Below are 23,481 nucleotides of genomic sequence, written 5' to 3'. Positions count from 1 at the left end.
ATATTTATTTTTCTAGCAACATCACCAACAAAACGGTAAATAACTCACAAAAAAATATTCAGTTGCGAAGGCTGAGAAAATCTTCAAGAATGAAGAAAATATTCAAGATAATAAACCAATAGGGACTATTCCATTGAACTAATCATGAGATATTCAAGGTTACACTCTGATACCACTTGTAGGAACCCATTTTATAGATTGGATTGATGCGGAGTAATATTACCAATACGATAATCGTATGAAAATAATGAACATAATATGTAAGTAAAATTGTAGTGAATAGATAGAGAGATACAACATGATACATAAAGAACACACATGGATGGGGAGAATCCCCAACCAAAAACACTCTTTAAAATCTATGTCTACATAGTGAACATTTGATACAAATGACCTTCACCTCCACTTTATATACCGCTTAAGGGAATATGTTTTCACACATGGAAATCTTCTAACCTAATAAACACTTAACATTGTAGAGCATTTTCATGCTCCAAAAGGGGGGAGGTCGGGCATTAGGTTATGGGGAGTAAAAAAGTGGTACTTAAGACCACCAAGTTGATCATTAAGTGTGCGATAGGTTGCGAGTGAAACAAAGCCAGTAGAAGTGATATACAGACTAGCGACATTTAGACCTCGAGTTTCAGGTGTGGGACTTGGTTCTTCTGAAGGTATCACCTTGGAAAGGTCTCATCCGATTTCGGAAGCAGGGCAAGTTGGGCCGCAGATTTATTGGTCCTTTCCGGATTTCCACCGGGGTAGGCAAGGTTGTATATCAACTGGATTTGCTTGATGAGCTCAGTCAAGTTAACAACACTTTCCATGTTTCTCAGCTTCATAAGTGTGTGACCGATGATTCCATGGTTTTCCCTTTGGATGATATTCAGGTTAATAATCACCTAAATTATATGGAGAGACTAGTGACGATCTTCGATAGGAAGACAAAGGCCCTGTATAACAAAGAAGTGTCTTCGGTTAAGGTCTAGCGCCAACTTCAGATGGGTTTTGAATGGACTTTGGAGGTCGAGCCGTAGATACGAGAGCACTACCCTGATTTATTCACAACAAAAACTTTGAGGATGAAGTCTACTTTAAGTGGGGGGGTGTAACACCGTATTTAGAATCGTTTCATAATTCACGGCTGTGACCCGAAGACCATTTATCATAAGGATTTGGGCCTTGGAGAAAAGAGATATTTAGACCCCTTTGGATATGGGTACTGTAGATTAGGTGATCCGAGAGTCGGTTAGTGCTTTGGAGCCTAAGGGTATAACCGTAAATGATAGTTTGGGACTTTTATGTATTTTAGATTTATGTTTAAAAAGTTTTAAGGAAAAGGAGAGTTGATAGGGTTATAGAGCTTCTCATTACCTTTCCGTGGATATAAGAATCGTCAAAATTGGAGTTGAAACGAAGAATTTATGACCTTTTAATGTTAGAATGATTTTTAGGTTAGCCGCATATGCTAGGCGTACGAGGAGTACACATGCTGTACTAGGGCATCCCTAGTATGCTGGTGTAAATTGAATATGTTGGGCATACGCGATCAGTGCGCAAACCCTATTTTTGTGGTTTGAGCACTATTTAAGCTCATTAACTTTCCAAAACCCATTCTATTCCCAGCTTCGACCTCTCCACCAGTGATATGTGTATTTTTATACATATTTTTGTACATTATATCTTAACATTCTAGCCTTTAGTATTCTTATTTAGAACTAAAAGGTAAATATAATGCTTTGAATTATAATTTACAGCTATTAGTTGTCGATAGAGCGGAAGAGAAAAGATTGGAGCGGAAATCGGGCTTAGAAGCTAAAAGAAAGAAAATATGTTGAAGACTGTCATTCCCCCGAGTGTAATATAACATACGCCAAGTGTAATGCAGAAATAAGGACTATGCCCCGCGTAAATATCATTACGACCAGCATATTGAGCTTGTGTCCGAAGTATGGATCGCGATGGGATTCCTTGTATGCCCAACGTAATTCGACCTACGCCCAGCGTACGTAGGTCGATTCGAAAAGCGATAAATAGAGAATATCGGCCAAATAGAAGGAGGATTCCGACTTCTAATCTATTTTAGTTGACAATTAACTTCTGTTAAGCCGTTTTCAGGGTCTAGGAGGCGGACGGAAGGCCGTTAAGCTGACATGAGCGAAGATTGGAAGGATTATAGAGCATATTCGTGTCGGTAATCATGTGGTTTGTTAACGTGATCATGCTTAGCATTCCACTATGATATTATTATGTTTTTACTTTCTGATTTTGGTGTTAAAACCATTTGCTTTGAGTTTATGATTAAATAAAACCTTGATTATTGGATTAATTGCTATATTGGATTTTTTTGATTTATGTTTAATTTAACTTGCCAAACTTGTTAAAAGATCCTTAAGAGTTAATGACAATTATTTTTTGTTAACTGTCAAGTATATTGAGTTGTATGAACATATGCTTGATTGCTAGTCTCTTATGATTTTGATGATCATCAAGATTATATGCCTAAAAATAACAAATGTGAAACTAGGATGAACTAGGAAATAAGTAAGTTAATTTGTGAGCCTTGTGTGATAAACCATCAACAAGAGGTTAAATTGAATCAGGATTTTGATTAACTATTATGGCAAGTCTTGCTTGATATGAACTGGACACTAAGAAGCATGTTAGTTTAATCAACTGATCACTGTTTGAATTGTCTTCATTGCTAAATGATTAGTAATAGTGAACGTGAATCTAATCAATTTAGGAATCGGTGAACATGAATAAATAAATATGTGTGTGCAATTGTCTATGAATTCAGGATGTAATTTGTCTGAACCAAAGTACCTGAAGAGATTTTTCTTGCTGTTAGTTTATCGAGATTTTTTATTTATTTGTTTGTTTGAGATTTAATTTAATAACCATTTCTTTATTACTTTTCTATGTTTCATAACCTATAATCAAATATTTTAAATTAATTCACTACCGTCCCCTTGTGTTCGACACCTTTGCTTATCAAAGCTATACTATACTCAATCGGGTTCACTACCTGTAAGGTGTGGTTTAAATGCAATAAATTAGGACATATAAATAAAAAACTAGTGCATTGAAAAATTCACATCAAGGTTTTGGCGTCGTTGCCATGGAACGACTATCAATTAATTTAGTTTATTTCATTATTCGTTATTTATTTTTTTGTTTTAATTTATTTTTAGTTTTATTTTCGTTGATATCATTTCACTTGTCTGGAAGGTTTTTGTTGTTATTTGTAGGAATTTGTGATCATACACATTGATTGGCTTTACCTTTTACATGGGTTTCGAGATTGCAAGCGATTAGGAAATTCTTGATCTGCATAGCATATTACTTTGTTGATTTGTCTAACTCAATCCATGAGGCATAGTATAGCAAGGCGTATTGTGGTGGTTAAGTGGAAGACCGAGCTCTTGCTGTTCTTGACTAGTTAGGTCATGTTAGGGTGCAAAGTCATGCTTGGATGAGGCTTTACCCACTTGTGTGTTTAATGAGTTGCCTTTCCTTTATAAGGAAGTGAGTGGCACTCATTTTATGTAAGGAACCATTTGGAGTGTTAGACTATAGAGAGAAGTTGTATACAAACCCATTTTTATAATCTTTCTAGATCTAATATGAGCTTACATAGATTTATTTACTCCTTATGTTCTTGATTTTACATGATGATTCACTAGATCTTTCTAATTCCGCACATGCCATCATAATCAACACCACTACAATTGGTATGAGAGCATGATTCAAACTGCATCGATCTGATTTTCGTGTTAGAATCATTTGCTTTTTGAGTAGCAACATTACTCAAAATTTTCCGTGCATTTTGGTTTTGAAAATCAAATTTGATCTTCAGATTTCAATTGATTCTGTCTTTGAATTGTTTAGTCGAGTAATCGATTAGCGATTGGTGATCAGTTCAGTTGATCAATTCTCAAATTCATCAAGTTTTTCAAGCTTTCTGAAAATTTCTATGTTCATCGATGGCAAACTTCAACATGAATACAATGACTTCCTTCTCTCACTTGCTTGGTTCCTCAACCAAAATTCCGATGTTAATTCCTGAATAATATGATCAGTGGGCGGATAGAATGGAAGATTACATAAATGGAATTCATGAAGAGATTTGGAATTGTATCGATGGAACAGTGCAAGCTCCTGCTAATGTTCAACCAATTCGACCATCTACTACATCTGCTGAAGTTGCTAAACAACAAAAACGGTTGAAGAATAATGAAAAGAGCTGCATGAGGGAACTAAGAGGTGCTCTACCTCCTGTGGTTTACAATTACATCCGTAGTTGTAAAACAGCCAAGGAGATCTGGAACACTCTAAAAGGGAAGTATCAAGGTAGCGAAAAGACGAAGATCAACTCTGTGAAGCAATGTCTAGTTGAACTGAAGGAATTCAGACAAAAGGATGCTGAAACTCTTGAAAATTACTATGATCGTCTGAATAAGCTTGTGTTTCGCTGCAATAGGTATGGAATCACTAGGTCTCTCATGGAGTTCAATTTAACTTTCATCATGGGTCTTCGCAAGGAATGGCGAAGCGTAAGTATGATGATTAAGAATCAACAGAGTTTTGATACAACTCACTTGAATGATCTCTACAATCAGCCGAAAACCCAAGTGATCTTCAAGCTCTTATGTTTGTTGAAGATGTTCTTGATGATCATCAGGTTCTTGATGTTCTTGATGTTTAAGAAAAAGGAGTTCAAGTTGATTCTCATGATCAAAAAGTTTTTTGCTCAATTGGAGTTCAAACCGATGATATTTTGTGTTCTTGTGATTCGTTTGAAGGAATGATTCCTTATCAGAAGCCGGTGGTTCAAGAAAAAAACAAGTATCAAACTCCAAAAGATTTGATTCAAACTCACAAAGTTGATGTTGTGAAAAGTGGGTTTGTTCATGAAGTCAAGTCTTCAAGATGCAAAAAGATAAGAAAGAAAAAGAAGAAGAAGATTAATCTGAAAAACAAGCAGGTTTACTCACAAAAATCGTCAAATGATGTGAAGCCAAAATCCGTGAAACAAATTTGGGTTCCAAAGAAACAATCTCCAAAGGTTGCATTGAATTTGAAGTCAAAACCCAAATGTGTTGGTGGTTCTTTTGAAGATGTTCTTGGATCATTGAAGAACACGAAGAACGACTTGTACATCTCGCATGGTGGGTGGTACTACAATGTTCGATTTGGAGATTTTCTCATTCCGACAAAAAAACCAAGATCTTCCAAATTTGATTCGTTCGTTGAAAATGGATCTCGATTCGTGAAAAAGGTAACTCAAATTCTCAAATGGATTCCAAAACATCCATGATTTCGATTCGTACTTTACGTTTTTTTCATTTTTGATCGATTTGCCTCATTGGATCAAATCCGTTTCAACCTCATTGATTGATCCATTTATCTTTTGTTTAGATCAATTAAAAATCAAAATCTTATTCTAATTTTTTTTTACTATTCATCACGTGCCCAATCAATTTCAATAAATTCATTTTGTTCAATCAATTTATTGTTCATCCGATTAGAAGCCCATTTAATTGAGTTGTTACTGTTCCTATCGGATCATTGAGCCCATATTCAAACTACTTGTACACAATAAGCTAGATCCGATGAACTGCCCCTTCATAATATCTCGATTCCTGAGTCGCATGATCTGTATTGTTGTTGGTATTGATTTCATTTGTTTCATAGATTTATGAAACTCGACATTTCTTCTATTTCATCTCGTGTTAATGAATTTAGAACCGATCGGAAGTAAAGATCGACTGGTTCTTTGACGTATCCAGTTGTACCATCGGACATTCATGTCTCGTTCTTGAAATCTTATTTTCAGTCATGATGTTCTTGAGTTTTCTTTTCCGATTATGAAAATCAATCAACAATTTGTGATTTTGAACTTGTGAATCGACTGAATCTAATTTGGATAATTATCAGTCGATTATGATCGAGTTGTAATTGAGAAGTCAATAATTTCGTCCTTGATTTTGATGGATATTCTGAGTCAAGAACACTTGAAATCGATGAAGAACAGTTGAAAAACACTTTTTGATCTGAAATAGAACATCAGATTCATCGATTTTGTGTTTATAGATCGTTGACTCTAAAAAGTCAAACTGTGAACAAAATGGAGTTTAGGAGATGAATCGATGATTGAAGGATTTTAATGCGAAGGTCTGTTGATCAATGGTTGATAAATAGAATGGATTGGTTCGGAAATTACTTTGGAATCGATTTTCTTGAGAATTGAATCGATTGTGACTGATGAACGTTTGTTGACAGTTGGATTTAGCTTTGCTATGAGTTTCAATTTGATTTTGAATTTGGTATTGACAGTCGATGTTCGAAGGGTATGCTTGGAATTGATAATCGATTTTGATTGAGAACTTTGAATCGATGGTTTGGAATCGGTAGCTGATGAAGGCTAGATTTCGATTGTATGATGCGAATGTTTCAGGTCAAAATTGATGATTTAGGAATCGAGTTGCTGTAATGAAAAATTAAGTTCGCATCTGGGTCTCTAGAATCATGTTCGCATTTGATGACTGGGTTGGTATAATAGTGATATGGTTCGCATATGAGATCAAAACATGAGTTCGCATCTGAGAGTGAGATTTGTTCAATTTGTGCGAATGGAGTTCGCATTTGGTGTTTTGTTCAATTTTGGAGTCAAAATGCGAAGTCATCTCATCCATGATTCGCATTCATGAAATTTTCTTATTCATCGTTCGCATTCATCATTCACAAACGTGCGAAGAGTTAAAGGTGCGAAGAATGAACATGCGAAGTCTTTCACTGCATATGGTGAATTGGGGAAGAAAGCAAAAAGTTTCGAATTTGACCCCTGATCTTTTCACGAAATGACAGTTTATATTTAACTTCGCAAATGGGTAATAAAAACTGAGAAATTGCTGATTTTTCAGTTCTGGTCCCTGCAGTTTGTGCGAATTTACGCTTTATGCCCGGTTTCGCAAATGGGCTAGAGTTCCACATATTTGATTGTTTTTGGCTCAACGGGTCCCTGCAAGTTTCAGAAAGTGACAATTTCTACCTGGATTTTGAAAAATCTTGCAACTATCACCCAAAAAGTAAAAAAATTTCATAAATTGGAAATTTTTTGTGGCTTTTTCGTTATTTTTTTTCCGTGCAAGATTTTTGGTGATTAATTTTTGGTACACATTAAGAGGGAGTATTGTGAAGTCTATTCCTCGGGCGCTTCTCATCCTTAATGGGTTTTATAATCATTTTTTGATTATAAAAAGGGGGAGAATGATGGGTATTCGAAGCTTCTCGGGTTTGTCGAATATTCATTTACGGATTACAAGACCGGTGTTACTTCGAGGGGGAGTTTGGTCTTGATCGCGCTAGCTCATTGGAAACTAAATCCGGGGCATCCAATCCTAACTTTGAGGGAGAGAATGTTAGGGTGCAAAGTCATGCTTGGATGAGGCTTTACCCACTTATGTGTTTTATGAGTTGCCTTTCCTTTATAAGGAAGTGACTGCCACTCATTTTATGTAAGGAACCATTTGGAGTGTTAGACTAGAGAGAGAAATTATATACAAACCCATTTTTATAATCTTTCTAGATCTAATATGAGCTCACAGATTTATTTACTCCTTGTGTTCTTGATTTTACATGATGATTCACTAGATCTTTCTAATTCCGCACATGCCATCATAATCAACACCACTACAGGTCACCTCTTGCTCTACTTTTAGTTACACGTGCGAAGAAAACAAAGGAAATATTCTAACGGGTCTCGAAAGTTGTTGTTTTTACAAACCATTTCATGCGTGCAAGGGTTTTAATCAACCATTGTTGTTTAATCTCGACAAAGACAAGTGATCATGATGTCTCATTTATTTTTATAACGTGTCACTTGTCTGAAAGTTTTGGAGTGTTAGACTAGAGAGAAATTGTATACAAACCCATTTTTATAATCTTTCTGGATCTAATATGAGTCCCTAATTGAGTTAGATAGAATAAAAAGGAAATTAACATAGGCAAAAAGAATAAATACAGTAAAATTACACCAGGCGTAATTGACATTACGCCTAGCGTACTAAACAGATGATCGCGACCAGATTAGTCAGGGAATTGGAGTTACGCCCCACGTAATTTGGCCTTACGCCCAACGTAAATCGTCCACAGGTTATATCTTTCCTCTTTCACTTTTTGTTCGTATTTCATATTATACTTCATTCAACTGTGGTGACTGCAAACCTCAAAAAAGCTTTCGGTTTTTCTTCCTTTCTTGTAGAAATCGACACAAAGGTATGACATTTGGTTACCATATTGTGTTAATGTATGTTTAATTTAGTGAAAATTGTTGCATTAAGCCTAAATAAAAATCTAGGGTTTATACACTTCTTGAATTGGGACCAATTTCATATCAATTTATGCTTGTTTATGTCTTAAGAAGATCAATTCTGGCCAATGGACTAAACCCTTCGACGTAATTTGGTCTTAATCTTGTGCAATAACCATCGCTTCGAGCTTGTGGACGTACACCTAGCGTACGCCCTGTGTATCATCTTGTGTAGCCCATATTTTGACTGCCTTGCGTATTTCCCACGTATAGATTTTGGTTTCAGACCCTTGACCGAAGAGGGGCAGATACGAGTTCCTGGACGTACGGCCAACTTATGCTGGATGTACGCCCAACGAAAGTTCATGCCAGCTTCATATTTTTCATATAAAATTTGTTTAATGCTTTGGGTATTTTTGGTTTTGTTTTTCTTTTGCTCTTATTTTTGTAGATTATGGCTCTTAGAACTCAAAGAACGAACCCACCTGAGGACGTAACCCATCACTGTTTCTTGCAATCCCCACAAACCTTGAATAATGAAACTCGGGTCAAATATGTGAACAATTTGAATTTGCTGCTTACTAATGAGATTGACATTGCACCTTCATTCGATTGGGGATTGGCGTCCCAAACTGGACTTGACGAGCTAATGCAGAATTTTTTGCAATACACCCACTTGGACGCGAGTGGTGTGCCTTTGTTTGTATGCCGAGGTTGGGAAAGATTGTTCAGGATTCAAGAGCCTGTTTATAGGGAATTTTTCCTAGAGCTCTATTCTACAGTTTCCTATGATCCTAGGAAGACACCCGATGGCAGGACAACTTTTTCCTTTCGACTTGATGGTGTGAGTTGGGAGTGCATCGCGGTTGAGCTTGCCACTAGAATTGGGATTTATACTGCAGACGAGACGAGGAGTGTCCACTTCCCGACATTCCTTGCTAATTGTCTTACAGGACGTCCGGATGAATACAATGAAAATACTTTTTGGGCCAAGATTACTAGGGGATTTTAAATACCATCTATTGCTCGAGGGAAGATGATTCGGTCTACCACTTATAGATTATTGCATCGTTTGATTTCTATATCTCTGACGCATCATAAGATTAGTGAGAAAGTGCCTTCTACATATTGTATTTCCTGTAGACTCTTGCCACTCCAGGGAGACACATGAACCTCCCGGTTGCTTTAGCCGCTTACATGGGGAGGAAGGCCAGGGTGCATCGGGAGGATAGCCTGATTCGCGGTGGGCACTTCATCATACGCCTAGCTCGATCTTATTAGTTACTGACGCAGGAGATCACTAGATTGATGGTGTTGCATGATATGAGACCGATGAGTCTATAGTTATTGGAGTCAAGACGCACAACTTTTAATAAGTGTGAGAGTTTGAAGTTTATAGTCAAGACCCATGACTTTTAATAAGTGTGGGGTACGTGTCGATAGGATGAGAGTATATTATTTAGAAGAGTGGAGTTTCTACCATATTTTGATTCCTGGGGTATGGATGATTTGTTCCCACGACATAGAGTTTTATTTCGATGTGAGGTAGAATTATCATCCTGGCTGCCACGACATGGTTGACACTTTCCTATGTCGTGGGAGAGCATTTCATCACAAGAGGAGGGTGCCATTCTTGATATCACGTTGAGGCCACCAGTTACCAAACATGGCCATGCTATTATTCTTAATATAGATTTAACCTCACTCGACGAAAAGACGTGGTTGACACATTACTACGTCATGGTTACTACATATTGAATTAGTTTGCAATTTTCCTTGCACTACTTTAAAGAAGTCAGTGTTCTTGATTTTATTTTCTGGCACATTCAGAAGTAGCAGTTCCAGTTTCCACTCTTCTAGCAATTTATGGAGCAACTTTTAGCATCCCCATTCGATCTCGCCACAACTACACAGGGGAGTCTGTTCCTTTTTCTCCCTTTTTACTATTTTTTATGTCCTTAATTAGTTTTAGCATACAATGAGGGCATTGTATGAAATAAGTGTGGGGTAAGAGGTCGAAATAGTAATTTAAATTGAAAAAGTAAAAATTACTAGATTGGGAAAGCTTAAATTTTTTTTAAAAAAATTAATAAAAAAAACTTGAAATAATAGTTTAATTTAGAAAATCTAGTGATAATTTAAACATTGCTAATATTGTATGGGATGATCCAATGAGAACCCAAATGTTTACCTGAGCCTACATATGTTATAGTGTATTTGTGGCTTCCCATTTCCTAGTGAAAAGTCATGAGATATGAAAGGTAATCTGGTACTTTATACGACATAATATGTTGTGCAGCCTAAACCTGAAATCTATCCAGGAAAGCTTATGTAGTCATTTCACATAGACTGTTACGTTCACTAATAAGGGTTGAGGTTAAGCGCCCTTGCTTAAGCATGTAGGTTTTTAGTGGTAAAAAAAGTGAGTTACATGTAAAAAAGAGAGATAAATTACCAAAAAGTGAAAGAATTTTGGAGCTATCTAGTTGAAGATGAAAAGATCAAAATTCCAAGAATCAAAAAGTTGAACATACCAAAAATCCAAAAGGTGGTGAATTCAAAGAAATTAATATCAAATATTCAAAGAAGTAAAGAATTCCAAGAGCTCCATTATGGTATCAAAAGTTGTAATTTCTAGATTATGTATGCTTGCGTAGCTTTACAAAAATACCTTGAGGTTAAAAAAAGGTTTACGATGATTGATCGGAGGGTTACAGAAATAAATGTCATATAAGATAAGGGGTGAAGGTTCATTAGGATTATGAGTATTTAGGAGTGGTAAGTTTCTTAGGATTTATAGACACAAATACGTGCATTGCGGTATTGGGATAATGGTTGGGTTTAAAATGGATTGTTTTATGTGATATTGGTAAATTAAAAGTAAGTTTGCTTGGGGGCAAAAAAAAAGGCTAAGTGTGGGGTATTTTGATATGTGTATTTTTATACATTATATCTTAATATTTTAGCCTTTATTATTCTTATTTAGAAATAAAAGGTACTTATAATGCTTTGAATTATAATTTACAACTATTATTTGTCGATAGAGCGGAAGAGAAAAGATTGGAGCGGAAATCGGTCTTAGAAGCTAAAAGAAAGAAAATATGTTGAAGACTGTCATTACGCCCAACATAATATAACATACGCCAAGTGTAATGCTGAAATAAGGACTATGCCCAGCGTAAATATCATTACACCCATCGTATTGATCGTGTGTCTGAAGTATGGATCCCAATGGGATTCCTTGTACGCCCAACGTAATTCGACCTACGCCCAGCGTACGTAGGTCGGTTCTAAAAGCTATAAATAGAGGATATCGGTCAACCAGAACGAGGATTCTGACTTCTAACCTATTTTAGTTGACAATTAACTTCTGTTAAGCTGTTTTGAGGGTCTAGGAGGCGGCAGGAAGGACGTTAAGCTGACAGGAGCGAAGATCGTAAGGATTAGAGAGCGGATTCATGTCGGTAATCATGTGGTTTATTAACGTGACCATGCTTAATATTCCACTGTAATACTATTATGTTTTTACTTTCTGATTTTGGTGTCAAAACCATTTGCTTTGAGTTTATGATTAAATAAAACCTTGATTATTGGATTAATTGCTATATTGGATTGTTTGATTTATGTTTAATATACCTTGTCAAGCTTGTTAAAAGATACTTATGTGTTAACGACAATTATTTTCTGTTAATTGTCAAGTATATTGAGTTGTATGCACATCTGCTTGATTGCTTGTCTCCTATGATTTTGATGACCATCAAGATTATATGCCTAAGAATAATGAATGTGCAACTAGGATTAACTAGGAAATAAGTAAGTTAATGTGTGAGCATTGTGTGATAAACCATAAACAAGAGGTTAAATTGAATTAGTAATTTGATTAACTATTATTACAAGTCTTGCTTGATACGAACTGAACACTAGGAAGCATGTTAGCTTAATCAACTGATCACTGTTTGAATTGTCTTCATTGCTAAAGGATTAGTAATAGTGAATGCGAATCTAATGATTTTAGGAATCGGTGAACATGAATAAATAAATCTATGTGTGCAATTGTCTATGAATTCAAGATGTAATTTGTCTTAACTAAAGTACCTGAATACATTTGTCTTCCTGTTAATTTATTGAGATTTTCTATTTATTTGTTTGTTTGAGATTTAATATAATAACCATTTCTTTATTACTTTCGTATGTTTTGTAACATATAATCAAATATTTTAAATTAATTCACTACCGTTCCTCTTGTGTTCGACACCCTTTCTTATCAAAATTGTATTATACTCGATCGGGTTCACTGCCTGTAAGGTGTGGTTTAGATGCAATAAATTAGGACTTATAAATATGTAACATCCGGATTCCCAGGTATATTATTTTATTCATTTATTTTGGAGTTTGTGGAGGGACTCGACGAGTTGGTGCTTAGACTCGCCGAGTATGGTCGCGAATTCTTATCCGGGTTCATGAGTGGACTAGGCGAGTTTAAGAGTGGACTCGGCGAGTCCACGCTATTTAACGAAACCCTAATTTCCCAGGTTTGGGACCTATTTAAAGGCCCTTAGGGCCGTCATTTGCGGCTACCAAACCCCAGAGAGAAACCCTAAAAGAGCTAGAGCATTTTTGAGAGGAAACGAGCCATTTCTTGATCTTTGTGGTTGATTCTTGCAAGAAGGAGGTGATTCCAGCTTAGAGGAGACCAAGGAGGTTGTGCATGTGTGGATTTCAAGCAAAAGACTTCATCTTTGAGGTATTATATCGCCCCTTTATCTGTTTTTTGAAGGAATCCATAGATGTAGAGTTTTTATGTTCTTTATTGGAATGAATTGTGAGAATATGGCCCCTATTCATATTGAGACTTTAGATCTGGACCCATAGTGGTCTAAAGAGCTTATTCCAGCTTGCTTTATTTTGAGCTATGGAGGTAATTGATATGGGCATATTTAGTTATAAAATTCATGCATTATCTTAATACTTTATGTTGTTTTTGTCTCATTTAATGAACAAAAGGTGCTTAATTAGCTTAAATATTTCATTTTTAGTAACAAAGACATGCTCGGATGGAAAAGGAAGCGGAATTAGCAATTGGAGGCTTGGATCTTGGATTTTGAAGAAAGAAGAATGTTGCTGGACAGCTTGACCCCTCGTCAGTGTTTTGGCCATATCTCATGAACCATAACTCCGATTGACGAGATTCAAAATGTTCTGAAAAGTAGACACAATTTCGGACGACTTTCGTGTTTTGAGAAAATGCTGATTCGAAACGTACTCGGCGAGTAGGGTCGATTACTCGGCGAGTTGTATCGAACTTTCGCTATTCTAGACGCTCTGACTTGCCGTACACGGGTTTTAAGTGACGGACTCGCCGAGTAGGTCACTGGACTCGTCGAGTATCCTCTGTTTTGTGAAAATCTATATAAAGGGACTTTCAGATCGATACCCTAACATATAGATGAACCCTTGGAGGCCAATTGTCGACTAAAAGGTGTTGCTGGAGCGTGGGAAGCAAGGGAATCAACCCTACATTCAATTTTAAGGAGAATCAAGTCAAAATCAAGTTTACTCTTACCTAATCTCTTTTTTGAACTATGTTTTTACCAATTGATTTCGTTTTTGTGCTTGTTTCTGCTGTAATCATGAGCTAAAAACTCATAACTGCTGTTTAGGTAGATAAATTTGTGAACATGGATTGATTATTTGATTAGGATTAATTTTAATTGGTGATTATGTTTTATTAAGCTTGTTAAAGAACCTTATGTGTTAACAATAACTATTCTTCTGTTAATAAATCAGTAATTAAGTTGTATGAACATTTCTTAGTTGCTAATTTCATATGATTTACGTGACCACATAGTTGTATGTCTAGGAATAACGAATGTGAAACTAGAATTAACTTGAAGATAGGTAAGTTAATGTGTGAGCTTGTGTGATACACCATCAACAAGAGGTTAATTGAATCACCAATTTGATTAACTATTACAAGTCTTATTTAACCTGAATCAATAACTAGGAAATCCGTTGATTTAGACAACTGGCCACTGCTTGAGTTAATTTGTTTCCTAAGGATTAGTAATAGCGAACGTGGAACTAATCATCTTAGTCGGTAGCCAATGAAGAATTAATCCGATACATCGAAATCATCCATGGGAACAAATGAGTCGAACCTAAACATAAGTCCTCTTTATTATTGAATTTAGTTGATTTTTATTTGCTTAGCTCTTAGTTTCTTAGTTTAAGTTTTAGTTAATTGTTTATGTTTCTAGTCTTGCAAAACTAGAGAAAACCCATTTTCTATTACTTGTTTTATTTAGATAATATTAGCATTTATTTTAATTGTTTACCGTTCCCTGTGTTCGATACCCTACTTGCTTGAACTATATTACTAATTGATAGGTACACTGCCTTTCGTGTGTTTATTTTGTGTCTAAGTTAGTTGGATTAAAACTAGTTGGTTTCACACACATCAGTAATGAGCTTAGGATGTTATTTTTGGGGCTAAATAGCCAAGTGAAACCTCCTAGACGTCCCATGAGTGTTAAGATTCGAGCTTTACATGTTTATCAGGCTTGGGAAGGTCAGATCTATGGATCAAAGGAACAGATCTAACCTTAGGAGGTCAATTGAGTTTGTGCATGGCATGAACACACCGAGTCCAAGGGCAGACTCGGCGAGTAGGGTTAGGGTTTCCCGTAAATCACTTAGTGAGTAACTTGCCGAGTTGGGGGAATGACTCAGTGAGCCAAAGGGGGTTAGAGGACTGGAGTTCAAGGTGGAACTCGCCGAGTTGATCTTAAGACTCGGCGAGTTGAGTCGGCGTGGCGCCGCGATTCATGCTAGGAGGTACTCGTCGAGAAAGGGGAGAGACTCGACGTGCCAAGGGAGACTAGAGAGATAGTGGACACGTGTAGACTCACCGAGTCGCCCAAGTGCACTCGACGAGTCGGGTCAAAGTTTGACCATTGACTTTTGTTGACTTTTAGGGTTTGGTCAACAATGGGGCCTTTGAGCCAAAAGAGGGGTAAAATGGTCTTTTACCCTTCTGAGGGTGCTAACAGAGGGTTGAGTCTAGTCCCGAGAGTTATATTTATGAGAGTATTTACTTTATGTGATTAGGCGGCGGCTAGATCGTATTTCTACCGAGTCAGAGATTTACCGAGACATCTGAGGTGAGTCTTCTCACTATACTTTACCTAGTGTGGTAACAGAGTTATGTGACAGTGTATTTTAGAGCTATGTGCCAGTGTATTTACATGTTATTTATGTGTCGTGATTTATTGTGATATGTGATATGCATGATTCAGAGTTTACAGAGTAGGACCAGTGGGTCCATAGAGATAGGACCTTCGGGTCCACAGAGTTAGGGCCAGAGGGCCCATAGAGAGTTGGGGCTGGAGGGTCCCACTGAGACACATTGACGAGATTTATTATGATTAGGATACTAGTTGTTTGTGTGAATATTACATGTGTAGTATGTGATATGTATACCGAGCAGGGTCCGATGCTAGGCGGGGCCTGATGAGTGTAGTGTATGATATTTATCTTAGTGATTCTTGCATGTATTTTATGATTTATTTGAATGCCCGGAGGGGCCCGATGCTAGGCTGGGCTTGATGAATGTGATGAGGCGGGGCCCATCTCATGTTACTGACAAATATATTTCGAGCGGGGCGGGGCACGATGGTTGTTAGGCACAGCCCTTTGTATGTTCAATATGTATGGTATGTGGTATTTTGGGTAACTCACTAAGCTTTGTGCTTATGGTTTTACGTTTATGGTTTCAGGTACTTTTAGTAGAAAAGGGAAGGGCTCGACATGACTGCACTGCAGCAACCCATGCTTCTACAACTTTATGATTTTGGGATTGTACTCTGATAACTATTTTGATATATTTTCGAATGATTGAAAAGGCCAAATAGTGTTTAGGGTTGAATTATAAATGAAAATTTTTACCTTATAATTTTTGGGATGTTATAGAGAGTTGTGACATCTTGATTTCCATGTATTCCATTTTGACCTGTGGTTTGCGTATGGCTTGAAAATTTAGTCCTAAGGGGGATTTTCATAATTTTAGGCCATGCTTACATATGTTGGGCGTATGTTGCATACGCTGGGTGTAAATGGCAAGGGTGCAAATGCTAAATTTTAGGGTTTGGACCTTGTTTAAAGCCTCATACCCTTCCTTAACTCTAACCTTCATCTCTACTTCGAAACCCTAAAGTATGTGAGTGTGTTTTGAAGCTTGGAGCGTCATTTTGGTGCTCTTGGTGGTGAAGAAAGAATCTTGAAGTTGTGGTGTTTCACCTAAGGCCTTGGATCCAACATGGAATACTCCTTTTTGACCAAATCTTGATCCTTGTGAGTATGGAATAATCCAAGACCTTTGAGTTGTCCTTTTAGATGTTTTAGGGTGTGATAAGCCATACAAATATAATCTTGGGTATGAGTTCGCTTCCATGCATGATCTAGACCATCTTAATGGGTCAAGAATCTAGGGTTTTGATGTTGATGTCTTAATAGTCATGCAAGACCACAAAGTTGGAAACTTTATGGTTAAGAACATCATTTGAGGGATAGATCTGGATTTTGGATGAAACAACTTAAGGATTAAGCTCTTAATGGGAAGAAAAGGTGGCAGCCGTGTAAGCTGGGTGTACCAAAGGGTACGCTATGCGTACGTGGTCAGCCCCTTGACTTTGGTTAAATACGTAGTATGCACTGCGTCCATGTTGAGTACGTCCAACGTACTCACCAAGTTGACCCAGTTGGCTTTGACCAAGTTTGACCTAGGGTTATTTTGGCTATATTTGAGCTGTAGTCTGTGTTTTGGTCCCTGTTATTTGTAAAGGTGACTGGTAGAGTTGGTTTTTGGAGCAGCAGATTGTTCAGCTTTTCATCCGTCTATGAGGTGAGTCTTCTCAGTGTATCCATGGGTTGAAGGCACCAATGCCGACCCATTATTGTGTTATTTAGGACGATAGCTGTTATGCGGCTTATATGAGTTTGTATGATGGGTTGAAATAAATCCTGTGAGGGGCCTACTATCGTATGTTCGGGTTGAAATAGACCCTAGGGAGGGGCCTACTATTGTATGATTGGGTTGAAAGATACCCCAGGCTGGGGCCCATATGTGTTTATGTATATTGGGTTAGAATAAACTGTAGGGTTAAGCCCAATTGTATGATTGTTATGTGGTACTGTGGGGAAATCACTAAACTTTGTGCTTATAGTTTATGTTTATGGTTTCAGATACTTTAGGTTCAAAAGGGAAGGGTCCGGCATGATGACACAACATCCTCCCCTCATTATTTCTGCATTTTAAATGATTGTACTCTGATATTTGAATATTATATTTGGTGATGGTTTTTGAAACAAGTAATGAATAAAATCAATAGTCTTTCAATGAAAATTTTGATCACCGTTTTTGCTTGGTTACACGCTTGGTCCGTCCGTCAATATGCTTTTAGCCATCCTCGATAAAAGAGCCCACATACCTGGCATGCTAGTGGTAATTTTGTCTTTCTTATGGTGGCGCCTACTATCCATTAGAGAAGTTTGATCACTTTCTTCTTCACATCAAAGCATTAACAAAGAAGAACGATCAACGACTCACTGAAAACCCTAAACTCTTAGCAGATTCAACTTCGATCATATGCTTTAAAGAAGGTGATGATGGGTAAATAGATGATTAGAGCATATATGGATGATTTTGACCTTAATGCAACATATGGTAACCAATTTCTCTTATTCATTACATCTATTTTAACCATACAATGTAAGAGAAAAGGTTCAGATTTTGTTTCTCTACTTGTGCACATCCGACTATGTTCTCCATCAAGTTGCATTATAGTGGAGAGTTCATAAATTTTCTTGGCAGAAAATACATCAAGGTCAAAGTCAAATATATTGATCTACCGGATGTAGATACATTTTGTGTTCACGACGTTGATTTAATAATGCAGTCGCTTGAATGTGTTGAGGAGGGTACATTGTTATATTATCACTTCAAAAAATCATTTTCAGATTTGAACGTTGGTTTGTATGGCTTATCGATCTAGTGATAGTGATAATAATCACTTGAGTATATTTGTGGGTAATCATAAATTGATAGATGCTTATACTGAGCTGGGTAAAACTATGTTTCATACATATTTTATGTCCCCGAACCCAAATAGAGTAATATAAGAAATTGTTGAAACGCCCTCATCTTGTAGAAAGACATTTGTTGGAATGGAAGGACTAAAAAACTGGGGAGTGTAGTGAAGGAGGTAATGATCAATTTAAAACAAGCGATGATAGTGAAGGCGGTAATGATAAATCTAAAAAATTATTTGTAGTGAAGCGGTTAATGATCATGTTCAAACACCAGCTGTTGCAACTTGCAAGTAATGAAGCAGATAAAACACCCTATTATGATGAAGTCCAAACAAGCGTTTTTATTGAAAGAGAAAATGAGCAATTTCAAACACCATTTTTTATTGAAGGAGAAAATGAGCAATTTCAAACACCACCTGTTACAGTCGATGGACTTCAAACACCCCCTTTTACAGCTACAGATTACTTGTATATGGAAGAATTTATTGATGGAATTCAAACTCCCTCTGAATTTTAATTTCAAGCACCTCTTTTTGATTTTGATCATAATGGACCGAATGTGGAAGAGGGCACTCAAAGTGAAGACATTGAAGGGTATAGTGAGCACTTGTCTGACAGTGATGATAGTGACTTTATAGTTGATGTGGAAAACATAGTGGATGAACCTGAGGTAGATATGAAAGAGTTTTTTCTACGTATTGACAAATATATATAGAGTGGGTGGGTTATTGTGAAGGGTCACTTGGTATGGAACAAGCTACTAGCTAGGGACATTGGTGAAATCGAGGTAATAAACCAAGATACAATGCCATCTGATTCTTCATCAAATGAAGGTTGGAATAAAAGCATAAAAAGGGAAAAAAAGGCAGTCAGAAAGGCAAATGAAAATTGTATTCGATTATTATAGCTAATATACAATTATTAGATATAATACAATTATTTAAGTTCCCATTTGCGAAGATATCTACCCTATCAATTATCATATAGTTTTTGAAGATAATGATAATGTTCAATATCACTATATCACTGTATCAGTATTTCTTTTATTTAATGATAAAAAATATATTTACAAATAAATTAATGTCAATAATTATTTATTTATAACAATATATAATGCTTCTGTATTTTAACTACATAATCCGAGTTTACCGTAATTAAAAGACAACTTACTTTTGCTTTGTTGCTACACGATTTTTTCTTTCCCATTATTTTTTTCTTAATTTTATCTTAAAATAGAAGGCATATCCGAAACCTAAAAACTAGACATAAATGTTAAAAAGCAATAATAATTTTGTTAGCACAAGGAAAATGCAAAATCACTGATAACAGTGTGAGCACGAGAAAAATCCAACATGCACCAAAAGGAATCAAAACACTAATGATTTTCTACGACAATAAAACATTATACCTTTATGTTTGTAACACAAAGCAAAGTTGGAGATGAGATTCAAGGAAACAAAACATAGTTCAAGAAAAAAAATATCCACATTAAATCTTATTCACTATATTTATGAATCACCAGATCGTTCACATGTTTATTTCGTACAACGAAAACAATCTGATGTATTATCATGAAGATTATTATTACAACCTGTCAACAAAAACTCATCTTACAATTATCAAAACAGGATGTGATTCCTCAAACTAATTAATTAATGTCATTTATTAATTAACCACCATCTCACATTAACATAACTAAAAGTTCAACAACAAAAATCAACTTGCGAGAGATAGCGGTGTACTAACAGGAAGGCTACGAAGAAGTACTATAGTCTCAACAGTCAAACCCGGGCCAAATCCGAGCAAAACACCCCAATCCAAACCTTCACCATTGGTGCTTTTCCCTTCTTTAATGGATTTCTTCCTCATCTCTTCAATGACAAATAACACACTAGCACTTGCTAAGTTCCCATATTCACTTAGCACATGTCTGCTAGCCCTGAACTTCTCCTCCGTAAGTTTAAGCTTTTGCTCTACCAGGTCCAGTATAGCACGACCACCTGGATGGACTATCCAGAAGAGTGAGTTCCAATCACTTATACCTAATGGAGAAAACGCATGTAGTAACACATCCTCTATATTCTCCGAGATTACCTTCGGTATATCCTTGTGCAATTTAAAAGTCAGTCCAGCCTCCCTCAAGTGTATGGTCAACAGCTTTTCAGTATTTGGTAAGATTGTCTGAGATGTGGTAACAATCTCAAATATAGAGTGTTCCATTGATAAGTCTGGATCTGATCCCATAATGATCGCAGAAGCTCCATTACTAAAGAGAGCTTGACCAACGAGGGAATCAAGGTCATTCTCATTTGGTCCATGAAAGAGGATAGCTGTTATCTCTGCGCATACAACAAGGACACGTGAACCCTTGTTATTTTCACAAAGATCTTTCGCAAGAGGAATGGCCATTCCCCCACCGCAGCATGCCTGGTGATACATCATGAATCGTTTGACCGAAGGAGAGAGCTCAAGAAGCTTGGTGAGATAATAGTCAGCACCTGGCATGTCAACGCAGGATGTAGTGCAAAAGATGAGATGGGTTATCTTAGATTTTGGGAGTCCCCATTCTTCAATGGCTATAGTGGCAGCTTCCATACCAAGCTTTGGGAGTTCGGTAACAACCAAATCATGGCGAGCATTCAAAGATGGAGCCATGTACTCGCAAATGTTTGGATTCTCTTTGAGAATCTCTTCAGTGAAGAAGAAGTGTCGTTTCTTTATCAGCGTTTTGTCACCTAGAAGCAGGAACTTTATATCATATTAGTTGGAAGATATTTCTTGTAGTTATTTTTTTGGATTAAAAATTTTAAATGTCATATTTCCTTATTCTAATAAACTAATCAGAGATATTCTAAGTTACGGAAGAAGTATTATGCAAAAATTAAGAATGCCTGAATAGTTGAAGAAAAAACTTACAAATCCGTATAAATTTCTGTTTAAGATTAACCATATGCTCGCTATTGGTAAGACGAAAATAGTAGTCGGGGTAATCAGACTGATAAAAAAAATTGGAAGGAGTTGCAGTGCCAATGGCAAGAATGTTGGCAAGACCTTCTGCCCGTTGGATCTCCTGAATTTTCTCACAGTCCACAAGTGTGGGTACTAACGACATTTTGTAATATATTGATACCTTGAGTGTTATAAATCCAACCTCTAAACGTTTTGATGGTGATACATTGATTTCCGATAATGAATCAACTCAAATCTATTAATACAAGTGACACGAAGGAGATGTGTCTTGACAATAATGGATGAAGACCTTTTTGGGATGGGAGCTATTTTATGTCTATTAATACAGCCTATACAAGTAAAACCTTATCAACACCAAAGCTCTTATCCAAATCATTAAACAAATACAAATCACATCTATGTATTACTTAGTAAAATATTATTAATTATAAAAACCTCCATTATATTAAAAAAAAATACTATTGAATTAATAAAACTTACTTATTACGGACATAATGGACTACTAACAAAAAAAAAAATTTATGCTAACAATTCTTTATATATTCTAATTTTTATGCACACTAACATTACGTTATGCAACAAACTTTTATTTAGGCATACTAATATTTATATTATGCAACTAATTTTCATTTATACATACTAACATATAAATTATGCAACTAATTTTTATTTACATATACTAACGTTTATTTATATATGTCAATGTTTATTTATATTTTATATACTCTTCATAATTTTATTTAAACATTTACTAGTATTTATTTATGTTTGTAATTAATAAAGTTATACCAAGTAAAATTATGTATTAGTTATAAGTCTTATTAAGTGATTTTTAAAATACATATACATATGTACACAACGAAAATATATATATATATATATATATATATATATATATATATATATATATATATATATATATATATATATATATATATATATGCAACAGTTATAAACAACAAAAACATGGATTATATTTTATATTATAAATAATCATCTTTACCCTGCTTATTTTACCCACAACATATATTTCTCTTTTCTATCAAACAAATCAGTTTCAAAAAATCAAACTTTAATCATCATTTTATGATAATCATGACTATAATAGTCATGTTACTTTTCATCTCAATCCTTAACATTGAAGATAATAAGAAATTTCATCTACTTTAAGGCTTTTATGTAATGTTAGCTTTACCGTTTTTTTGTGTAATATTTATTGAAATAAATGGATTTTAATTTTAATTTTTCTATTTTGTTTAAAATTTATAGTTACAATATGTCCAACATCGTAAAACTCGAGTTTGTAGCGCTTGATGTTAGTGGGAAAAACTATGTGCCATAGATGATACATGAAAAAATGTATATTGAATCCATGTGAATCTCAAATACTATATATGAATTTAATAATTGATTGGCACAAGACAAGGGAAAAACACAAGTTTTCCTTTGTAAACATATTGATGAAATGTTGAGATTTGAATATCTTGATATTATAGATTCAAGTATTCTCTGGAATCTTTTGAAAGAAAGATTGATCATCAAAAGGAAGTGATACTTCCAAATGCTAGAGATCAATGGAGAACACTGAGGTGTCAAGACTTCAAGAAAGTAAATAAATACAACTCAGATTTATTCGCAAAAGTTCACAAGACATTCTGAACTGAATGCATACCTGCTTGTTGCAAAACAAAACAATGAGCTCTTGATGAAAACCATGAATCTCATCCAGTGGGATCAGTAACACTTCTTGAAGAAAATGATACAAATACGAATACTCATCGAAACAATACACGTGGACTAGGGCTTGGTCGTGGTCGAGGATGATGCCCTAGCTATTTTAATAGAAACCAAAGCTAAGATCAGAACCATAATTTTGGTCATGGACAAGGTAATAATCGTGGTCGTGGCTAGAAAAGGAATAATTACCAATCTTCATAAAGAAACAATATTTATACACAAGACAAAGCCAAAAAGTGGCAACACATGATACTAGGACCTCATAAAAAGACGATGGTTCATATTATAGATGTGGTAGCATATGTCATTGACCAATGACCTATCTCACACCTGCACATCTTTGTCAACTTTATCAAGAGTCCATTGTAGGAAAAGGA

General features: G+C 35.8%; 1 protein-coding gene across 1 annotated transcript; it reads right to left on the bottom strand.

Moving 5' to 3' along the window:
* Positions 1-20,029: 20,029 nt before the first annotated feature.
* Positions 20,030-21,708, bottom strand: LOC111901848 (chalcone synthase 3). The gene is made up of 2 exons (XM_023897706.2): positions 21,314-21,708; positions 20,030-21,132 (listed from the first exon to the last, which is right to left on the bottom strand). The coding sequence occupies exons 1-2, from the start codon at positions 21,507-21,509 to the stop codon at positions 20,114-20,116; spliced, it is 1,215 nt and encodes a 404-aa protein (XP_023753474.1). The 5' UTR covers positions 21,510-21,708; the 3' UTR covers positions 20,030-20,113.
* Positions 21,709-23,481: the final 1,773 nt, after the last annotated feature.

The sequence above is a fragment of the Lactuca sativa genome, chromosome 4, assembly GCF_002870075.4.
Source record: "Lactuca sativa cultivar Salinas chromosome 4, Lsat_Salinas_v11, whole genome shotgun sequence".
NCBI lineage: Eukaryota > Viridiplantae > Streptophyta > Magnoliopsida > Asterales > Asteraceae > Lactuca > Lactuca sativa.
The sequence above is the reverse complement of the archived record's forward strand: the minus strand, read 5'-3'. Positions and strand labels throughout refer to the sequence as shown.

What these genes read in the sequence shown, in the direction of transcription:
- LOC111901848 (XM_023897706.2), bottom strand. Translation starts at nt 21,509, where the DNA reads ATGTCGTTAGTACCCACACTTGTGGACTGTGAGAAAATTCAGGAGATC. An exon ending in ACAGAAATTTATACGGATTT is followed by an intron (nt 21,133 to 21,313) that starts GTAAGTTTTTTC and finishes TCCTGCTTCTAG; the next exon opens with GTGACAAAACGCTGATAAAG.